The following is a 22,770-nucleotide window of genomic DNA, read 5'->3' as shown; positions in this document are numbered from 1 at the left end:
TCTTCCCCCAATTCAACTTTGAGAAAATAAGATTATTGAGATGCAAACCAGTTTGTTAATGCTAAATATTCTGATCCAGGCTTTATGGTACAATCCAATAATTCAGGTTTGGGATTGGAACACAATGAGAAATTTGCAGACCAGAAAATTAATTAAAAAGAACTTTATTTACAACAAAAAGTATTTACTTTTCTAAAATCAGACACTGTCTTCACCCCCCCCCCAATTTTTGCATTCACCAGGGCAGCAATACTGAATCAAAAAGATGTACCAAAGGGTAATTTGAACTCTGTCAAACCTGCCAACACATAACCCTTCCAGCTCCATTTTAATCCTGGAGTTGGGTCTTGAGACATTTTTTATAAAACCACTTTCAGGTCTCTGTTTCCTTCTTTCTCTCAGCATCCTCTGGGGTGGGACAATAGAGAGCATCGGGGTAGTACTATAGAAGTAATTTTATACCCAAGATTCCATGAAATTTATTTATCTGACTGAGTCATTTCCAGTCTTATAGCTCTGATATCTACCTGCATGACACAAAAAGTGAGGATTAGAAGATTTAGAAAGGGAGATATGACAATTATTTTAAAATGTAAAGTGTGCGTTGTCAGGTAAGATGTGTATGTTCATAAAAGTTGTCTAAATATGGCTTACAGGGAGATATGAGTAAATATCTCTGTAACCTTGCCTACTATTCTCCAAGAATCTGACGTAAGCCTAGAGGGAGCAGGAGCAGGAGCCACAAGCCTAGCCACTTAGTATTCTAAGAGAGGATACCAGATGAGAATTATATTTATCTGCCTTCCTAAATTTTTCTAGTCATGGACATGATTTTTAAGTTGAAGACAATTTCCTGGGCACTATCCATAAAAAGGGAAAGGGTGACCTCAAGCTTATACCCTTAAGCTTGACTCCTTCCAACTAACTGCTGGTTATATTAAAAAATCACAAAAAGTGAATACCAGACATCAAAAAGAAAATGGAGAAGTCATACAGGTTAGAAAATACACAAAGGGAACTCTCTCATTGAGACCAAGATATGTCAGTCCTATCAAAGAGATACACTAGTCTCATCAGAGGAGAAATTCTTTTTTGGGAGGCGAGCTGGAAATCAGGAGTATATTGAGTTATCAGCTCCTCTACATGTCTGCTGCCTTCTGAAATCTTTTCTCTCTTTTCACGAGTTTCTTCTTGAAGAGAGTTTAGAACCATATAAATCCATATTGAAAGAGAAATGGGGGCAGCTAGGTGGCACAGTGGATAGAGCACTGGCCCTGGATTCAGGAGGACCTGAGTTCAAATTCAGCCTCAGACACTTGACACTTACTAGCTGTGTGATCCTGGGCAAGTCATTTAACTCCAATTGCCTCACACACAAATAAAGAAAGAGAAATGAAGATATTCCTTTCTATAGCTCTCACACCAACTCTGCCTTCTAAGCATGGGATGTTGTCACCATTCCCTCCACCAATTCAGAATCACTTCTAAGCAGCAGTACATGAAATATTCCAGGCTTCAAACTTGGGTTTGTAAAGAATTAATTGTTATTTGAGGTTTTCATGCCTCAGAGTGCACTGGCCTGGGGCTCCGCAAACCGCACGGTGCTCGACCCACTGGTTGTAGCTGTTGCCATGGCACTGGCACCTCACATCATCACCACTCGCTGATGCCTACATGGGCCTGGCAAAATTATAATGATTGGAAGCCTAGTGATGGCAGTCATGTGACTGTCAGAGTGGCCATCCCATTGACTGGGGCTTTGTGGGGTTTTTCTGGGATTGGCGGAGGAGAATTGGGCATTCTAGCTGGACGCTGGAAGGCAACAGGAGTTCTGCTGTGTATTCTCAGCTGATTCCTGGGCGGTGGTATCTTTCCAGGTTGTATGATTTCCCTTTCCCCATTTTATTTCCTTTCCCTTGATCCTACTGATCCTGTTTGTGTGTGTGTTTTTTTTTAAGTTCATTCTTGTTAAAATAAATCCTGTTCTGTTTTGAGGGAGGCTGCCGGTCTTCTTCCTTGCCCCAATATTACGGTGAGCCACTTAGCTAACACTCCCCAATTAAAAATTGGTCCCCACAGGTTACACAAGTATCTATAGAACCATAATGTGGAAATGTAATTAGATTTTGTTCTACTTGGCTATGGATGGCAGTACTAAGCTAATGGTTGAAAGTCACAGATTTTTCACTTAAGGCAAGGCAATGTTTCCTAATAATTAATCCTATCCAAAAGTTGAATAGTCTTTTTCAGAATATAGTGGCTTCCCCTGTCACCAAAAGTCAAGCAAAACCTGGATGACTACTCTTGGGTTTGTTGTTGAAGGGATCCTTGAACTAGGTGACTTTGGTGAAGTTATTTCCAATTTTGAGATGGCTGTGGTCCATTTTAGACCATTCTATGACAACTAACTAGACATGTCTAGAGAGGAACAAAGAACCATAAAACTTTAGAGATTTCTCTGGATTTTAGGTCCTCATTTAATATAATGCTCTTTTCAGAAGACCAGAATTAGAATATAAGTTTATTAATTTTTAGCACAGTCCTCTTTCTCAGACATCACATAGCTGATCCATGTTCAGAGTCTCACCTCTTCCTGATCAAAGTCTCCTGAGAAGAAGGACCATTCCTTGCTCATCAAAGTGAAGCAATTTCTGGAAAATATCAAATTCATATAATCACAGTATGTTAAAGCCTGGCAATGACTTCAGAAATAATCTAGTCCAATGTCCTCCCACATTACATATCAGGAAGCTATAGTCCCCAAAGGGGACTATTGCCCAAAGTCACACAGCTTGTTAGTGGCAAGTCTGTGGACTCTTTGTCCAGAAGCAGCAAAGTGGTACATTTGATCGAATATTGATCTTGGAGTCAGGAAGACTTGAGTTCAAATCTGGCCTCAGATACCTACTAACTGGGTGACCCTGAACAAGCCACTTAGCCACTGCCTGTCTCAGTTTCCTCAGTTGTAAGATGGGGACAATAGAGCTGTTGAGATTTGATGATCCACAGAAGAGATTTTGCCCAGGTTTGGTTGGGACTAGTGCTGTCCCTGAGGGGTCTTATCCTTCCTGAACAGGTCGCTCAGGTTTTCAGGAACCCCTCTGCCCTGAGGTCTATACTTTTCCTTACTTTTTTCCATGGCTAACAGGTACCAGGTGAGGCTGGGCAGCTGTTTTGATGGGTGTGAGATTCCAAATAAAATTAGCATATACTGCAAATTTAAACTAATGGCATAACTTGAATAACAGGTCCTGATCTCTTACGCAATGGACTAAATTTAATCTTTGGAAGTTTTCTCTCTGATAATATCTTTGAATTGTTTGTTCCTCATCTTCAACTGCCCCTGGGTACCAGAGCTCCCCTGAAAGCAAGAGACTAAAAGGATATTCAAGTCAGAAAAGATTTATTTAGATAGCAAGGGACATTTCTGTTTCTCTCCCCTCAAGGTTTCACTCACAGTTCTCAAAATTCAAAGAACCAATCAATGAAGTCTCTTATCTGTGCATTACTACTGTGTGTTTCACAGAATCATAGAATCTCAGATTTGGGATGAATCTCAGAGGCCACCTCATCCAACCCTGAATTAGAATCCCCACCACAACAGACTTGAAAAGTGTTCATCCAGCCTTTTCTTGTAGACCTCCAGGGAGAAAGACTCACGATGTCTTGAGGTAGTCCATTCCATCTTTGGATGGTTCTTTTTTTTTTTTGTGAGGCAATTGGGGTTAAATGACTTGCCCAGGGTCACACAGCTAGTAAGTTTCAAGTGTCTGAGGCCAGATTTGAACTCAGGTCCTCCTGACTCCAGAGCCAGTGCTCTATCCATTGCACCACCTAGCTGCCCCGGATAGTTCTAATTGTAAAAAAAAATGGATATATTTTGTTTTTTTATTTCCTCCGCTTCTCAATATGTCTTTTCCTTCCTCTCCCACTCCAAAGATACATTCCTTAAGACAAAGTCTAAGTTCAACAAAAATTAGCAACGCAATAACCCTGTCTGATAGTATATGAAAGTCAGGGGAATTTTAAAGTTCTGCTTTATTTTTCATTTCTGTCTCTCTAAGATTTGTTTGTTGTGGTGTCTCTTCAGCTTTTTATGAGTCTATGTAGGGATCTGGAAGTTGGTAATGGCTTCCAGATCCACAATTCTCAGGGCAGCACTGGTTGACCCTGTCGACAGCTTTCTCACACTGAGCCTATATTTCACAGTTCAGCACTTAACACTAAGTGCCCCTCATCTTTCACACAGCATCCCAAGATGTTTCCATTCCACATGGTTGTTGGCCCATGTGCTTCCTGCATATGATTTCTTATCAAATTCATCCTGAGGTATGTGGAGGCTGGGGAAAGAGGTCTTGGTTCCACTCCTATCAGTATCTGTCCGTTATACTACTAACACTCATATTGGGTAGAATGGGACCCAGGATTAGAAAATAGTACAACTTATTTTTAAAAAGAACAGAATAGATGATAATGTGGTGATAGGAAGGAAAGAGTAGCAGTATGTTTTACAAAGATTTAATCATGTGAAGAAATTTAGAAACTAAAGAGGGAAATAGAACATTTGGGTGAAGATTAGTGGAGGCAGAAAGAGAATCAGTATTGTAATTGAAGTATACTGGAGATGACCTGGTCAGAAAGAGGAGATGGATGAGTTCAGAAGCATCAAAGATCTGGCATGGAAGCAAGATGGATGAGTGATGAAGAATGTGAATTATTTAGATATCTTCTGGATCTCTCATTTCCTTTCCAAAGTAGAGCAGCTAATAATCTTTTGGCTTGCTTTAGTGATCATTTCATCCTTCAAAAGGGGAATAAATAATGAGGAACTTCTATTTTGCACCTGGTTCTTATCAAAAAGGAAAATTTGAGGGGCAGCTAGGTGCCACAGTGGATAAAGCACTGGCCCTGTATTCAGGAGGACCCGAGTTCAAATTTGGCCTCAGACACTTAACACTTACTAGCTGTGACCCTGGGCAAGTCACTTAACCCCAATCACTTCATCCAAAAAAAAAAAAAAAGAAGCAGCAGCTTTGGTCTAACAAACATCCTAGATTTTTTTGAGAACCAATTTCAAAAGATTCAGAGAAAGGATAGTTAATATTTTATGGTTTTTTTTTTTGTGAGGCAATTGGGGTTAAGTGACTTGCCCAGGGTCACACAGCTAGTAAGTGTTAAGTGTCTGAGGCCGGATTTGAACTCAGATCCTCCTGAATTCAGGACTGGTGCTCTATCCACTGTGCCACCTAGCTGCCCAGATAGTTAATATTTTAAAGTCTAAGATTCCATAAGAAGAATGACTCCAAGAGGGATAGGAAGAAGCTTTCAAGGTTGAAATTCTGAAATTACAAAGAAAAATAATACTCCATTGAGGAGGAACAGGGGAAGTTGTGAATGCATAGGGAACTCATTGACCAACTCAGATAAAAAGAAAAAAAAAGATGGAAGCAATGGAAGTTAAATGGTCTTGGTAAGGAGTGCTAAAGATTAAGAGCCTGGAAAGAAAATCTATTAACAATAATATATATTGTTGAATTAAAGGGACAGGTACTTTACTTGTAGAGGATGGCACAGAATTCATAGCATGCTGGGCATGGAGTCAGAAATTGTTGTTGTTGTTCAGCCATTCAGTTGTGTCTAACTCTTTATGATCCTGGATGGGATTTTCTTGGTAAAGATACTGGAGAACTTTGCCATTTCCTTCTCCAACTAATTATATGATTGAAGAAACTGAGTTGACTTGAAAATTAAATGACTTGTCCAGGGTCACATGGCTAGTAAGTGTCTGAGGCTGACTTTGACCTCAGGTCTTCCTGACTCCAGGCCCAGAATTCTATCCATTGAGCCACTTAGCCTGGTCCAAGGCAAATAGAGGTTCAGTGACTTTCCCAGGGTCACAAAAAACTAGTAAGTATCTGAAGTCTGATTTGAACTCAAGTCTTCCTGGCATCAGCTCTCCTCCCTTGAATGAGACGCAGGCTAGATGGCTAGGTCTGGTACTTTACCTCCTGAGCTACCTAAGAGGAAGGGGAAAAAACCCTAAGCTCTGACTACATTTCTTTGTTCCACAGCAAAATTTAGGTCAGCTGGGTCTGAATTTCCTCACTTTAATGGTCTTTTTTTTTTTTGTCAGGGCAATGAGGGTTAAATTACTTGCCCAGGGTCACACAGCTGGTACCTGTCAAGTGTCAGGTCCTCCTGAATCCAGGACAGGTGTTTATCCACTGCTCCACCTAGCTGCCCCCATAATGGTCTTCTTAATAGAGGGATAACTTATTTGTTAAACACAAAAAAAATCCCTGTCCTGAGAATCAGGAATACCTGAATTCAAATCTAGTGTCAAACACTTAGTAGTCATATGACCCTGGACAATTCATTTAACCTCTGTCTGCTTGAGTTTTCTTCACTGCAAAATGGAAATAATATAGCACAACTCACAGGGTTGTTTTGGGGATCAAATGAAATGATATTTGTAAAGCATTTAGCACAGTACCTAGAATATAGTAGGCACTTGATAAATGCTTATTCCCTTTCCCCCAGTGACAACAGATGAGAGAAGGCAGAACTACTCAATTTATAGTTTGCAGAAAGGACAGAACAGAAATGACCAATAGGGGGCTTGATAGCTAAGACAAAAAGAAGAGTATACCATGCTACTTTTTATGAGTTCAAATCACCAGATTCAGACTAATGACATCCTAGGTCATGGCAAGAAGAGGGAAGTGATTGTTGAGGCACTGTTTAAGGATCTTTGAAAGATTTTGAAGAATGAGAGAGCTGCTACAGCACTAGAAAAGGACAGATGTCCTGATTTTCAAAAGTAATCAGGGTTTGCACAGAGAATGAAGCCTGCAAACTATTTGGCCAGTGAGTTTGATTTCAGTCCCTGATAAAATTCTAGGACATAAAAGTAAATGAGTTATCAAAGTTTTATGAAAGAAAATTAACAACTAGACAAGGAAACTGATCACAAAGAACCAATATAATGCCATTAAGAACAGGGCATATCAAAATAATCACTTCTTTTTTGGTGGAATTATTAAGCTGATACATCAGGTGAATTTTGTAGATAGAATTTACTTAGATTTCAACAAAGCATTTGAAAAATCATTCATTCTATTCCTGTGGGAAAAATCATTAGTTATGTTCTTGTAGGAAAGATAAAGAGGTGTGGGCTTGACAACCACATACGTGATTAAGGAATTGGTAGAATGGTTATATTTAAAAAGTAGTCATTAAAAAATAAAATAAAAAGTAGTTATGAATGGGTTAACATCAACCTAGAAGTTCTATACTGAGGAGAATCATGCTTGACCCTCTGATATTTAATATTTTTATCAATGACTTAACATTGGATGTCATTATATAGATAGTTGATATGGCATAGATAACTTCCTTAACAGATATGCTAATGCAAAACCTAAAGGAATGTCTAACATTAAACAAGAGAGTCAGGGTTCAAAAAGTTCTAGCCAGAGAACATAAGCTAATAGAATGAAATTTAAAAGTGAAAAATGCAAAAACTTACCCTTGGGTCAAAAGAAATTTTCAAAAGTAAAAGATGGAAAAAGTGAGGTTATGTAACAATTTTTGAGACCCATCTTTTATGTTTTAGTGGAATGCAAACTCAATATGAATCAACAGTCTGATGTCAACCACAAAGGTAATGGGATATTCCTTTGAATTGAGAAACATGGTGTCCAGGATAACATGTATATACTGTGTATATATATATATATACACACACTCTGTTATATCCATATCATCTATATGTATATCTGTATCCTTATCTATCTAGAGAAGTGAGGGAAGGGAATAAGCATTTATAGGATACTTATTATGTGCCTCATTCTGTGCTAAGCACTTTACAAATATGATCTCATTTGATTCTTAGAACAAGCTTACAAGGAAGGTGCTGTTATTTTCCTTGTCCCTATAGTTGAGGAAACTGAGGCAAATAGAGACATTAAGTGATTTACCCAGGCTCATACAGCTAGTAAGTGTCTGAGGTCAGATTTGAATAAAGTCTTCTTGACTCTGTGTCCAGTTCTCTATCCATTGTGCCACCTAGTTGCCTAATCTATATCTATTCCCTATATCCATATATGTTTATATAGATATAGGAGATGTAGATATGTGGAAACTATCTGCATACATATATATATATATATTAGGATAAAGTACAGATATGTCAATATATGTATATTTCAGTAGTTTGTCCCATGTATATGCATGTAAACACATACATATATGTACACACATCTATAATACATATAAACATGTGTATATATGGTATAGGCATGTGTATATAATATCTATATTACATTTAGATGTATATATGTACATATACATCTATGTTATATAGAACTATATTATTTCTCTATATATTTATAATCTGCCTTAATCAGACCAAATTTGTATTGTTGTGTTCAGTTCTGGGCACCCCATTTTAGGAAGCAGATTAATTGGCTAAAGAATATCTGGGGATGAGGTGGACCTAGAGGAAAATCAAGATGGTAATGGGTATCAAGATCACATCATAGGAAGATTGCTTGAAAGAATGGGGGTTGTTTTGCCTGGAAAAGAGAAATCTTTGGAGAAATATGGTAGCTGTCCTGAATTATTTTAATTACTGGCAGGCCGAAGAGGGATTAGATCTACTCTGGCTCCAGAAGACAGAACTAATAGCAATGAATGGGTAAAAGTTGCACAGAGGCAGCTTTAATATCCTTGTAAGGAAAAGAAAGCTTGCTAATAATTAGAAGAATTCAAAAGTGAACTGATCTGCTCCTAGAGATCACAGGCTCTGTCTTTCTGGAAATATTCAAGCAGAGGCTGGATGACTACAGGGAAGATACGCTTAGCTGGCATTGTCATTCAGGTGCAGGTTGGCTCCCTAATCCACAGTCCCTTCCAACTCAGAGATTCTGATTCCTTGACTTGGTGGTTAGTAAGGTCTTTCCAGCTTCATGCTGATGTGCATAAAAGGGCTTTGGGAATTATAAAATGTTATACAAAGGAAATGCATATCATAATATATTAATATTGGGAATTGAGAGGGAAGAGGACATGGGTGAGGGAATGTCCTAAAGACTTTTCTCCTTTCCCTCTCCCTCTCTCACTCCCTCCTACATATTAAGACCTCAAAGAAATCAGAATTCAAATCCAGAGAAGAGGAGGTGCTTCTTTGCATTGCCTCTCAGAAAATCCTACCTTATTTTGTCTTGTGCCACCAGTAAAAGGCCACTCCAGCCAGACTGAAGACGATCAGCATTTCCAAGACAGACAGAAGAGTATACCAGAGAGGATCAAAAGTCTTTGAAGTACCTGAAAGGGGAAGTAGCAAGGAGTGTTGAGGAGACTTCTTGGCCAAGTTTGATTTTGTTTTTATCAGATTTCTCACTGAATAGACTCAGAAGGTGAGTGTACTCAGCCAAATCTTGGGTTCCTGCCAGAGCCACACCTCACCCCAGGTTCCAAGAAAAACCCTTTCCAAAGAGACTGGGAGTATGGCCTCTAAGGGAGATTGTGGTTTTACTCCCTTGGAAATCTGGATTATAGACTCAGAATCTTTATGCATATATTTAGTTGTGTAACTCCTTTGCTCAAAGATCTTCTTTGGCTCTCCATTGCCTAATGAGTAAGAGACATTTGCCTTCATAATTTTACTCACACTGTTGAACTATGTTTTCCTTTTATCTCCTCCTGACTCTATACTGTCCTTCACATTCCTCTTTGCTCTCCATTCCTAGAATGTTCTCTCCCCTCTTCTTGAGAGGCAGCATGACATAGTAAATAGAGTGCTGACTCTAGAGTTAGGAAGATGTGGGTTTAAATTCTGCCTCCATCTTTACCTAGGTAACACCATGCTTCTCTCAATGGAGTCATCGGGAACTCCCTGCTACCTTATTCAAAACAAATAAACACCTAATCCTGTATTGTTACTTATCAGTGAAGGTTTGACAATCTACTGTCTGATGATAATTGAACTCTGTCCTCCTCCTTCAAAATTCCTGTGTTTCATAGTCAAAGGCAGAACAGGCTAAAATTCCCTTCCTGTGTTACTATTACCTGCTCCTTCATCCCCATCCACCTTGACCTTGCTTCTCCCAAGTCCTAATTCCTTTTTGCTCCTTCCTTCCACTCTGCCTTCTGGAAGTCTTGACCTAATGTTAACAAACTTCCCTTCATATTCTATTCCTCACATATTCCAATATTCTTGGCTTTCCCCTAGAAGACTATATTACTGACCATCCTCTCAAAGAATAGTGTATCTTCTCTCATTCAATTAATTTCACCCATGGCTAGACTTCCCCCATGTGCCAGGCACTGAACAAGGTATTATGTATACAAAGGAAAAAAAATAGAACAGTTTCAAGGAGTTTATATTGCACTAAACCAACATGCATACAGATGAGTAAACACAAAATATATCTACAAAACAAATACATTATATAATCTATGTCCTAGTACCATGTGCTCTTAGCACAAATGAACTGATTTCAATCCTGGGGCTCCTCTAAAAAAATCACTCGCTGTCTTTCTCTCATTATCCTGCAACCCAGAATATACTTGGGAAATCTCAGAATATAGATTGTACATAGCTCATATATGTTGTTTTTGTTTTTCAGTCATGTCTAATTCTGTGACCCCATTTGGGGTTTTCTTCACAAAGATATTAGAGTGCTTTGCCATTTCCTTCTCCAGTTCATTTTACAGATAAGAAACTGTGACAAACAGGGTTAAGTGACTTGTCCAGGGTTACACAGATACTAAGTGTCTGAGGCCAGATTTGAACTCAGGAAGGTGAGTCTTCCTGACTCTATCCACTGTGCCACTTAGCTGCCCATCTGATAAATTACCTTGCTTAACAAATTTTTGTTGATTGATCAATTGTTTATTAGCTGTGTGATTCTGGGGAAATCTCTGAGTCTTTATTTCCTCCCCTGTGAAAGAGATTATAATAATATTCATAGCACTTGTCTCATCAAGTAAGTGTGAGATACAAATGAAAGAATGTTCAAAAACACTTTGTCATTACCAGCTGTGTGACCCTGGGCAAGTCACTTAACCCTCATTGCACTGCAAAAAAAAACCACTTTGAAAAATTTGAAGCACTATATAAATGTCATTTATATTCACCAATTGAAATTTTAGCCATTCCTTAAAATCCACTTCAAATGTCAATTCCTCTATTCACCTGTATATAACAATTTCCCTTGGACTTTATATAGTTCTTATATTTGAACTTTTATACATATTATTAATTATACATATGTTGGTTTCTTATCCTTTTACTACATTGTAAGATCTATAAGGACAGGGTCTTTGTCTTACTTCTTCCTATATAGCACCATGCTCATCTCACAGCAGGTCTTAATAAATGCTTATTTCATTGAATTAAATTAAACTGAAAAGTGTCTGTAGGCTTTAGTGGATATGGGTTTTCTTCCTATTGTACTTTAAATGGACTCTGTTTCTTTGAAAACTAGACTCCCTTAAACCTCCATACCATAGCTGATAAGGTTTTAGAGAGACAAGTACAGATGATTACCTACACAGAGATGTTGGACAAGTATGGATTTAGAGTTATTGCTGACTGAATTTATGGCTGTACAGTTGTAATTTATGTGAACATCCTCAGGTCTCTGGAAGATAAAAAGCTTCAATTTCCCATTGGACTCAACAGTTTGTTCTCCCAGAGGGGTCCATTGATACTTCACATCTTCTCCCTCCTCTATGAAGCATATCAGAGGGATGTTACAGGTGTTGCTCTCAAATGATATGTCATTATCAGTGATTTTCGGTGATTGCAGTAGTTTCATAGGATGGAGCAATACAAGGCATAAGAATTGAGGCTATAATGAAACCGCTTTCTTTATAAACTTTGTTAATTTTTCCAATTTTTAACTCTTTAGAAGTCAGTTGTAAGAAATATTCTTGCTAAAGTTGCCTATCTCCAATTCAAGCAGATGAATTCTTTGGAGTGATTTTCATCAAAGTGGGAATGAATGAGGTTACTAAGTAGGAAAAATATATGGCAGAAGAGTATCAAGGACAGAACCTTGAAGAACACCCATATTAAAAGGTGACAAATAACAAGGAAACTCAATGAAAGAGACAGAAAAGGAGCATTTAGGAATATAGGAGGAAAACTGAGAAAATATGTTATTTTTTAAATAAGTGAAGGGAAAGTACCCAGTAAGAGGAAACTTTAGGATCATAGAAATAATCAACAACACTATATGTTGGAGAGATTTCAAGGAGGAAGAAGGATGGAAAAAACTCATGGAATCTGGCATTTATAGGTCATTGAAAACTTTAGAGAAGACAGTTTCAGTAAAGTCATTGGAGATTGAACTATTTTATAAAAACAATTTGATGTCATATAAAAATATGAGGAGCTGAGTGGTAAGGAAGAAAGGTCATTGGATAGAGACAGCATTTTTCAGAAGTTTAGCAGTGGATGGTAGGAGACTAATGGGATGGTAGCTCTCAAATGGCCAACTTCTCCATTCAGGATCTCATCGCCTCTTACCTGGACTTTTGTAAGAGCTTTTAAAATCAGCACTCTTCCAATCACTTTCCTCACCAATCCAACCTAAACAGTCAACAAAGTGATATTTTTACAACTTGGATCTGACCATCTCACACCACACTCAACCCCTTCAGTGGCTCTCCGTAGACTCTGTCTAGGATAAAATGCAAAACCTCTAGTCTGGCATTAAAAGTTCTTCACAATTTGACTCATTTACCTTTGTAGACTTATATCACTGCCTCTCATATATATATGATATTTCAGCCCTAAATAGACCTATTTGTTATTCCCCAAACTTGAGATTCCCATCTCTGTGTCTTTCAACAGGTTGTCCTCTATGTGTGGGATATGTTCCCTCTTCACCACCCCGTCTTGGATTTCCTAGTTTCTTTGAAGGCTTACCTTGGATGCTATTGTCTATGGGAATCCTTGCATAATCTTTGATCTTCCTAGTTGTTAATAGTCCCTCCTTATATTGATCCTATTATATTTCTATTTACTTATTTGAATATGTTGTATCTTTCCCAAAGAAATTAACATCTTGAGTCCAGGTACAACTTTTCTTTTTCTTTGTATATGCTTAGCACAGAGCCTTGCATATTGTATGTAATTAATATATGCTTCTTGATTAATTACCCCTTATGTGATTTGAGCAAGTATGTTAGCCTTAATTTTCTAAGTATTTATCTTCTAGTGTTGTGGAGATCAAATGCAACAACATATGCCAAGTATTTTGTAAGCTTTAAAGCACGATAATAAAATTAGTTCTTTAATAAGTTCATCTTTCATATGCATTCTTTAAAGGGTAATTCAAATTCTACCTCCTCCATGAAGTCTTCTCAAACCCATCTTAAAAAATAACCTTCCCGCTCAGACTTTAGGGAGCATTTTGATTTATACTTCTTCAATGTATTTGTCATATATTATTATACTTATCTGTATTAGTATCACCCCTACTAGAATGCAAGTTTCACGAGGGTCAAGGACTATGCCTTCTCTTTTAGTACATAAGGCAGTACCTAGTAGGCCTTAACAAATTTGTTGAGTTAAATCGAAGTGAAAGATACTTGTGGCCTTGACTGGATTTGATTTCTATCTTCGTTGGGTTCTATCTTGAAACTGCTCATATAAAGACCAGACCTTCTGAGGCTGTAAGGGGCTAAAATTCTAGCTATACTGTCTAAAATATCTAATGAGTGGTCACCAATAAATTATAAGCTTTAGCAAGAGTTAGACTTTTAAGCATTTATTAAGGAGAATAAGAATTTGGTAAAGAGAGAGAGAAAGGCCTAGATTCATCTATCTATTAAAGGGAGAGCGCATTTCTAGCTACCTTCTCCACTAGAGTCCTCAGGAAAGAGAGAGAGCCAGTACGCCAGCTTCCCCCTTCCTCCTCCCACAAGCCAACGTCACTTCCTGATGCCAAAGAAAGCCGCATGGTCCTGCCCTCAGAGGCCCTCTCCTCATGGCGGAGCTTTTCTACAGTAAGTCTCCAGCAGGTGGCATCATTCCAATTGTTACAAGGCCTACTTCCTAAACCTTTTGGGAAGAAGAGACAGATAATTACCTTCACAGGGATATTGAATAAGTATGGATTCAGAATTGTTGCTGACAGGGTTTGTGACTGTGCAGGTGTAATTTATGGGAGCATCCTCAGGTCTTTGGAAGCTGAAAATCCTAGATCTCCCACTGGACTCAACAGCTTGTTCTCCCAGAGGAGTCCACTGATACTTCACATTTTCTCCTCCCTCCTTCACTAAGCATGTCAGAGTGATGTTACAGGTCTTCTTCTCAGAGGCTATGACACTCTGGGTAATTATTGGTGGTGCCAGTCGTCCTATAGGATAGAATAATACAAGGCATAAGAATGAGTCTATAATGGAACCACCTTCTTGATAAACTGTTAGTTTTTCCAATTTTGAACTCTTTAGAGGACAGTATTTTTAATTTAATTTAATTTAATTTTTTTTTAGAAGTCAGTCTTGAGAAAAACTCTTGTTAAAGTAACCTATACATGAGGCAAGCAGATAAAATCTTGGGAATAATTTTCACCAAAGTGGTAATGAATGAGGTTTTTAAGTGAGAAAAGCAAAGAGACAAAAGAGGACCAAGGAAAGAACATTAGGGAATGCCCATATTGAAAAGTAAAGAATAACAAGGAAAGTTACTGAAGAGAACAGCACATTTAGGGAAGTAAGATGAAAACTGAGAAAATATGTTGTTGTTTTTTATATAAAGGAAGAGAAAGTACCAGGAAGAGGAAATTTTAGGATCATGGAAATGATCAACAGCATTATATATTGCAGAGAGTTCAAGGAGGAAGAAGAGTGAAAAAAGCCTTGGAATCTGGCATTTATAAGGTCACTGAAAACTCTACAGAGGACAGTTGGAATAGACAGTCATTGGCATTTGAGCAGTGTTATAAATGGTTGAGAAGGTGAGTAATAAGGAACAAGAGCCATTAGGTATAGAAAGCACTTTTCAGAAGTTTAACAGTGGATAGTAGGAGACTAATGGTATGGTAGCTGGATAAACTACAAGGGTTAAGGAAAGGTGTTTTTAAAGGACTAGGGAGACATGAGCATGTTTGTAGGAAAATGGGAAAGAGCCAATAGTGAAAGATGCAAGGGCAAAAGATGGATCTGCCTGAAGATAAGACCCATGTCCTTTCTACCCCTCTTTCCCCCACACTCTCTAGTATGGTGCCAAGGTCTCTTATTGATAGCCAGCGAATGGTCCAGGGAACACTTGATGGAACACTTTAGTATCCTTGGAAAAGAACCCAGTAGAACAAGACAGAACTAAATCAGGAAATCCCATTTCTTTTCCTAGTTTTTCCACTATGTATGTGACCTCAGGCAAATCACCTCACTTCTCTGGGCCTCAGTCTCCTTGGATGAAAAATGAGGGGTTGGACTAGAGGGTCTCTTTGGTCTCTTTCAGCCCAAATATTCTATGAATCCACCACTATAGTCTTACTGTAGACATGCAGGATATAGTTCTTGGTGTTGGTGCTGGTAGTGGAAGTTTTAAGGCCCTGAAGATTGATTTCAGCTTTGTAATTTCCAGCATCTTCCATCTTTAGGGAACTAATCTCTAAGTTGTAAGTATTGTTTGGGACATTCAGCCGTCGCCTATAATTTTGATGGGTTGTAATAATCTTGACTGATGTTGCTTCTGGTTGTACAAGGGCAACGGATGTATGGGAAAACCAGTTAATGTTATCAAGTTTCTTTCCAGTTGGTATTTCTATGGGCAGAATAGCAGACTCTCCCAGAATCCCTGTCACCATTATTGAATCATTTTTCTCTCTGGAGGCTCTTGACCCTGTAGAAACAAAAAGGAAGCTGTAATAGCAATTAAAGTTGATTCCTAAACCATAGCATTCCCTTAGCACAACAGCCCATGATTAGGGAATAAGCATTGTAGATGCTATAATAAAAGTAGATGAGCAGCCCTGGAAAGTAAAAAAGTCCTCTATTATTACAGTTTTTCCCCAGAATTTCATTTTTTTCACCATTTACAGAAAAAAACAATTTTTAATGTTCATTTAAAAAACTTTGTTCCAAATTCTCTTCCTCCCTCCCTCTCCAACATCCCCCCTTACGAATGCAAGCAATTCAATTTAAGTTATACGTGCATAGTTATGCAAAACATTTCCATATTAGTCAGGTTGTGAAAGACAACAGACAAAAAATTTAAGAAAAAGTAACTAAAAACAATTATGCTTCAATCTGTATTCAGACACCATCAATTCTTTTTCTGGGGATGGGTAGCATTTTTCATAACTCCTTCAGAGTTGTCTTGGATCATTGTACTGCTTAAAAAAGCTAAGTCATTCACAGATGATCATTTTACAGTATTGCTGTTACTTTGTATACAGTACATTTCACTTTGCATCAGCTCATGTAAGTCTTTCCAGGTTTTTCTGAGAGCATCTGGCTCATCATTTCTTTTTTTTTTTTTAATTTTAGTGAGGCAATTGGGTTAAGTGACTTGCCCAAGGTCACACAGCCAGTAAGTGTCAAGTGTCTGAGGCCGGACCTGAACTCAGGTCCTCCTGACTCCAGGGCCGGTGCTCTATCCACTGCGCCACGTAGCTGCCCCTCATCATTTCTTAAAGCAAAATAGTGTTCCATCATAATCTCATCCCACAATTTGTTCAGCCATTACCCAATTGATGGGCATATCCTCAATTTTGAATTCAACTTTTTGTTTTTATCTCTTTTTGGATACTGACCTACTAGTAGTATTACTAGGTCAAAGGGTATGTATGATTTCATTGCCCTTTGGTCATAGTTCCAAATTACTCTACAGAATGTTTGAATCAGTTGACAACTCCACCAACAGTGCATTAATGTCTCGTTTCCCCCATATCTTCTACAACATTTGTCATTTTCCTCTGCTGTCCTATTATCCAACCCAATAAATATGAGGTAGTAGTACCCCAGAATTGTTTGGACTAGCATCTTTCTAATAAATAGTGAGTTAGCATTTTCCCATATAGCTATAGATAGTTTTGATTATTTCATCTGAAAACTCTTCATATCTTTTAATCATTTATCAATTGGGGAATGACTTTTATTTTAATATATTTGACTCAGTTCTCTATGTGTTTGAGAAGTGAGGCTTTTGTCAGACAAACTTACTTCAAAATTTTTTCACACTTCCTATTGCTAGCTGTATTTCCCTCCATCCTATTCCCTCCCCATGACATTTATTCTATTCTCTCTCTCCTTTTACCCTGTCCATCTTCAAAACTGTTTTGCTTCTGATTGTTTCCTCCCCTAATCTGCCCTCCCTTCTATCAATATATCCCCTTATCTCTTTCCTTTCCTACTTTCCTGCAGGGTAAGATAGATTTCTATACCCAATTGAGTGTGTATGTTATTCCCTCTTTGAGCCAATTCTGATGACAGTAAGGTTCACTCACTTCCCAGCACCTCCCCCATCTTCCCCTCCACAATATAAGCTTTTTCTTGCTTCTTTTATGTGAGATACTTCAACCCATTCCACCTCTCCCTTTCCCTTTCTCCCAGTGTATTTTTTCTTACCCCTTATTTTAATTTTTTTAAAGATATCATCCCATCATATTCAACTCACACCAGTTCCCTCTGTCTAAATATACTCCATCCGTCTTCTCATATAGGAATGTAAAAATTTTAACCTTTTAACATCCCTTATGATTCCTTTTTCCTATTTACCTCTTTATGCTTCTCTAGGGTCTTGTATTTGAAAATCAAATTTTTTATTCAGCTCAGGTCTTTTCATCAAAGAATACCTGAAAGTCCTCTCTGTCTTTGAGTTCCCATGTTTTTCCCTGAAGGATTAAATTCAGTTTTGCTGGGTAGGTGATTCTTGGTTGCCTTTGCTCTAAGGAATATCATATTCCAAACCATATGATACGTTAATGTAGAAGCTGCTAGATCTTGTGTTATCCTAACTGTGGCTCCATAATACTTGAATTGTTTCTTTCTGGCTGCTTGCAATATTTTCTCCTTGACCTGGGAGCTCTGAAATTTGGCTATAATATTCCTGGGAGTTTTTATTTTAGGATCTCTTTCAGGAATCAATTGATTCTTTCAATTTCTATTTTACCTTCATAGAAACTTTGGAAGTATGAGCTTTGACTTTGTTTTTTTCTCCTGAGGATGTATTTTGATCTTCCTTGTCACCATAGAAACTTTCTAGGGTCAGCATTTTTTTTTCCGTTTGCTCATTTCCCACCCTATTTCTTGACTTTTAACTCTTTGTTTAAGTGGGGCACTGCTTCCAGGGTAGATGGCACACTGTCCCAAGCCTAAGGGAGGGGGGTTGTACAGTTGTTTTCAGAGATACTTCTAGGAATTTGTAAGTTCTTAGTTCTTCCAAGGTGGTATGATTTAAAGAGAGGTATGTTTACTACTCTCCGGGCCTGTGCTCTGGTCTGCAAGTAATGGTGGGCCTGCTTTTCTTCCCTGAAACTATGAGGGGTGCTCAGCTTTATTGTGGCTGCAAGCTCTTGTGTGGTTGTATTCCTCCCCTGCCTGGGACCACCACCCAAGACTGTGACCTGGATCTGAGTATGTGCAAAACAACAGAGTCCTGCCTCAGTGCTAGCAAAGAGATCCCCATAATCTCACTTTGGCCAATTGTTCAATGCCCTTTCCATCTGTGGGCTGAGTTCCAGAAGCAGTTGCTGCTGCTGCTGCTGATTAAAAGGCTCCTGAGGCCTGCTCCTGGTTTGCTGTGGCTAGGGCTTGGGCTGTGCTGGCATGGCCTGTGCTGCTCTTCACTCTCACCCTGGTACAACAGACATTTTCTGCTAACTTATAGCTATCTTTGGCTGGAAAATTATTTCATCCTGTCTTTTTGAGGGTTCTGCTGCTCCAGGAATTGGCTTATGACATTATTTGAAGGTATTTGGAGGGGTCTTGGGGAGAGTTCAGCCAAGTCACTGCCTTTCCTTTGCCATCTTGGCTCTGCCCCCATTACAGTTCTTAAAATAGAAATGTGACGGGGGAAAGTTGTACTGGGAATGTGTTTGGGTTTGGGTTTTATTATATGAACTCTGATATTTTGTGATTCTTCTTAATCCTACTTCATTTAATTCCTTGAGGAGGTACCATACTGTGAAATCTCCCTCTAATCCCTCCTCCTCTAGATATTTTTGGGTATAAAAGGATTCTGATGATTTTCTCTATGAAAATTTGCATTATATTAGTGTACCAAATAAGTTCATTGCATAATCAATGTGCATCAAATATCTGAACCTTTGTTGATGTGGGAATTCCTTCCACCAAATCAGATATAGTCCATCTATAACTGAGTAGATAAATCTTAGAGGTTAAGTAGCTTGTCTAGTGTCCTATAGGTATTAAGGATAAGAGAGGAGCTTTGAATCCTGGCCTTCCTGACTCCATTTCCACCATTCTATATTTGCCATGCACAACGGGAACAGAAATGTGGAAGTCCAGGCAATTTTCTTGATAGTCATTCCAGCTAGGATCTTCAAGGGTAGAATGATCTATTTTCTCAGACTCCCTATTACCATCAGTGAGGCTGGGTTCTCTCTAGAAGTTTCTAGTACTACAGATGGAAATGAGAGACTGCAACAGTAGCTATGTTCAACTCTTAGCTCCCTGACAATCCCTAAGCTTCACAGTCTGATGATTTGAGTTAAGCACTATAGCTTCCATTCCAGAAGTGCAATAGAATGCTTTATATTGATGAAGCCTAAATTAAGTGATTTAGGTTCAGAATGCAAATGGAATGAGACTGGAAGTCCATTTAATAATTAAAGGAAGTTCACTTAGCTATAACACAGAAAGTATATTCTGCAAGGATAAAGTACTTATTCGAACAGGTAAATCTTTCTCCTCTTACTTTTTGTACTTTCACCAACAGGAATATCTGTCAATGACCTGAGCACTCATCCCCTGGAAAGTTGTGAATTCCCCATGACTGAAGATCTTCAAGTAAATGTTGAATGACAACTTGCTGGGGAGAAGTTAGAAGGAGTTTTCTATTGAGTATAGTTTGTGCTCTGTGGTTCCTTTTGAGGATTCCAAGATTCTCTTGGAATAAGGCCCACCTTATTCAGTTTTGAGGACAAACTATTATGGAAATTTCCTCTGTCCTCTTCTACCAGGAATTACTTCAGGGTAGGAGAATTATATTGATAGATCATGAATATATTCTACATGAAAATCTGTATTAATATATAATGTATCTATATTCTTTGTTTTGAGAAATTCCTCCACTAAATCATACATAAACCATCCATAATTTATAATAGATAGTCTTAGAGAATTTCCTGAAACCTAGAGTGGTAAGGTAACTTGCTGGTGGACACACAATTAACGAATGTCACAGGCAGAATTTCACAACTCCACTAAGAGTGAGTTAGTGATGGGACGCTCCTTTTCAAGGTCCAGTAGAATGTAAATTCTTTGAGATTAAGAATGATTTTATTTTTGTCTTTTGTTCAGCTCCTGGTGCATAGCCTCCTATTAAATTCCTATACATTGTAAATGTTTGTTAACTGACTATAGCACTTAGCGCAGACCTTGCATACAATAGCTGCTTGATTTGTATTTACTGAAATGTATCAAACTGAGTTAAAACCTGATTCATCTCTTCATTACAATATACATACAGTTTTTGTGGTTCAGGAGATCTTGAACAGATGGGCTCAACAGTGGTCAGGCAGACCAACCACTGTTACTCTGAGCCATGCAAAAGTTAAACTTGTATAATGATTCAGTCTCTGGGGTGAAAAATGCAAAGACCCTAATAAATTAAAATAATATAGCTCTTAAGGCTAAAAAGATATAAAAAGTTACTCCCCTCTGTCTCCACAGTCACCCAAACTAGTCACTAGGTCAGGAACTCAGTAAGAACCAATAAATGCTTATTAACTGAGAAACTGAGTATTCTCCACAGGTAGTAGGAGCCTAGATATAATCTCTGATTTAATTCCCTCCTAATATAGGCCTCTTATATTTCAATTGGCAAAGGAGACAAATAGCTTCTCCACCTCCTTAAAGGACCTGTTTGTATTTTTCCAGAACTAAAACCCAGTATATTGTGTGCTGGGCAGGGTTTCAAAAGAAGGGGAAGTAAAAAAAAAATAGAAAAAACCAAGGGGATGGTAGAGAAAGTGAAAGAAGGAGGAAGAGATCCTGGAGTTATAAACAAAATTCCTCCATCTGTGATGCCCTCCTCACTGCTGGAACAAAAGAAGTTCAGTTCTGAACACATCTATGTGGCTAATAATGCTGGCTGGCTATTTTCTTGAAAACATGGAGAGGATGTAGGGTATAAATGAGTGTGTGTGTGTTTGCACAGTGCTTTCCACATAAATATTTAATAAATGCATGTTAATTGATCAATCTATAAAATGGGGATAATAGTATGTGTTCTGCACACCCTTCAGGACTGTTGAAAGGACCATAGCCCTAACCAAGGGATATCTCCTAGAATTCTAAAACCATAGCATGTGAAAACTGGAAGGGATACTAGAATCTAATCCACTCATTTCACAAATGAGGAACTTGAGGTCCAAAGAGGGAAGGGAAAAAGCATTTAAACGGTGTCTACTATGTGCTCAAAATTGTGTTGAGTTTTTTACAAATATAATCTCATTTGATCCTCACAACAAACCTGTGAGGTAGGTTTTATTATTATCCCCATTTAAGAGCTAGGGAAACTGAGCCAGGCAAGGGACATGCCAAGGGTCACACAGCTAGTGAGTGTCTGAAGCTGTATTTGAATTCAGGTCTTTCCGCCAGGCCCAGTTTTTTCAGCTGCCCCACCAGTTGCCTAGAGATGAAGACATTTTTGAATACAAGTGATTAAAAAAAAAGATCTCTTCAAAATAGAAAAAAAACCACACAAGACTGGCCAGGTTTGATGTTTGCATCCTTTCCTCATACCTCATATTGGTGGGCAGCTTAGTCCCTTAGTATTTTAGGAGGAAGGAAAACCATAGTAGTAAGCATTTCAGTTAAAAAGCCCATCCTGAAAGGAAACTACTAGTCTCGCTCTAAACCACTAGAAGCTAGGGCTCAATTCCTGCATGTGTACATCAACCTATCAAAGGTAGAAGCCAGAGAGGGCATGAATAATAACTAAAACTTACCTGTGAGCAGGCAGAAGAGTAAGAGCCAGACATGGTGTTCGGCCATGTTCTTATAAGGTCCTAAACCTCTGACAGGAAGCAACAAAAGAGACAATGAGGGGAAACTTCCTTAACTGTCTTACTTTTCTTTATTCTTTTTTTCTAAGTAATATGACACATTATAGAAATGAACTCTTAGCAATAGCTACATGTGCTGAAGAATTTTAGTAGTAGTCACAGAGATGATGGTATCATAGAATCTAGTCCTATTGGCTTTTTAATTTTCTTAATTCTGGCTTTAGTTGTTTTAATTATACTCCGTATCTTTTTCTCATTTTTTTTTGTTTTATACTTTTTGTAAATTCTGATCTTTGCTCTGATGCATCAATGATCTGGCTGGACAGAGACATTAAGCTAGCTACACATCAATAAAAAGCCTTTGGGGTGGGGGGGGTCAGCTAGGTGGTACAGTGGATAAAGCACGGGCCCTGGATTCAGGAGGACCTGAGTTCAAATCCGGCCTTAGACACTTGACATATACTAGCTATGTGACCCTGGGCAAGTCACTTAACCCTCATTGCCCCACCCAAAAAAAAACAAACGAAAAAATCTTTGCCTGTCTGTTAAAGCA

General features: G+C 38.3%; 1 protein-coding gene across 1 annotated transcript; it reads right to left on the bottom strand.

Moving 5' to 3' along the window:
* Positions 1-2,533: 2,533 nt before the first annotated feature.
* On the bottom strand, positions 2,534-22,206 carry LOC122754716 (SLAM family member 5-like). The gene is made up of 6 exons (XM_044003194.1): positions 22,161-22,206; positions 15,518-15,865; positions 14,106-14,375; positions 12,539-12,601; positions 9,214-9,327; positions 2,534-2,651 (listed from the first exon to the last, which is right to left on the bottom strand). The coding sequence occupies exons 1-5, from the start codon at positions 22,204-22,206 to the stop codon at positions 9,215-9,217; spliced, it is 840 nt and encodes a 279-aa protein (XP_043859129.1). The 3' UTR covers positions 2,534-2,651; position 9,214.
* Positions 22,207-22,770: the final 564 nt, after the last annotated feature.

Source organism: Dromiciops gliroides, chromosome 4, assembly GCF_019393635.1.
Source record: "Dromiciops gliroides isolate mDroGli1 chromosome 4, mDroGli1.pri, whole genome shotgun sequence".
Classification (NCBI taxonomy): domain Eukaryota; kingdom Metazoa; phylum Chordata; class Mammalia; order Microbiotheria; family Microbiotheriidae; genus Dromiciops; species Dromiciops gliroides.
This window is presented reverse-complemented; position numbering and strand designations above follow the sequence as displayed.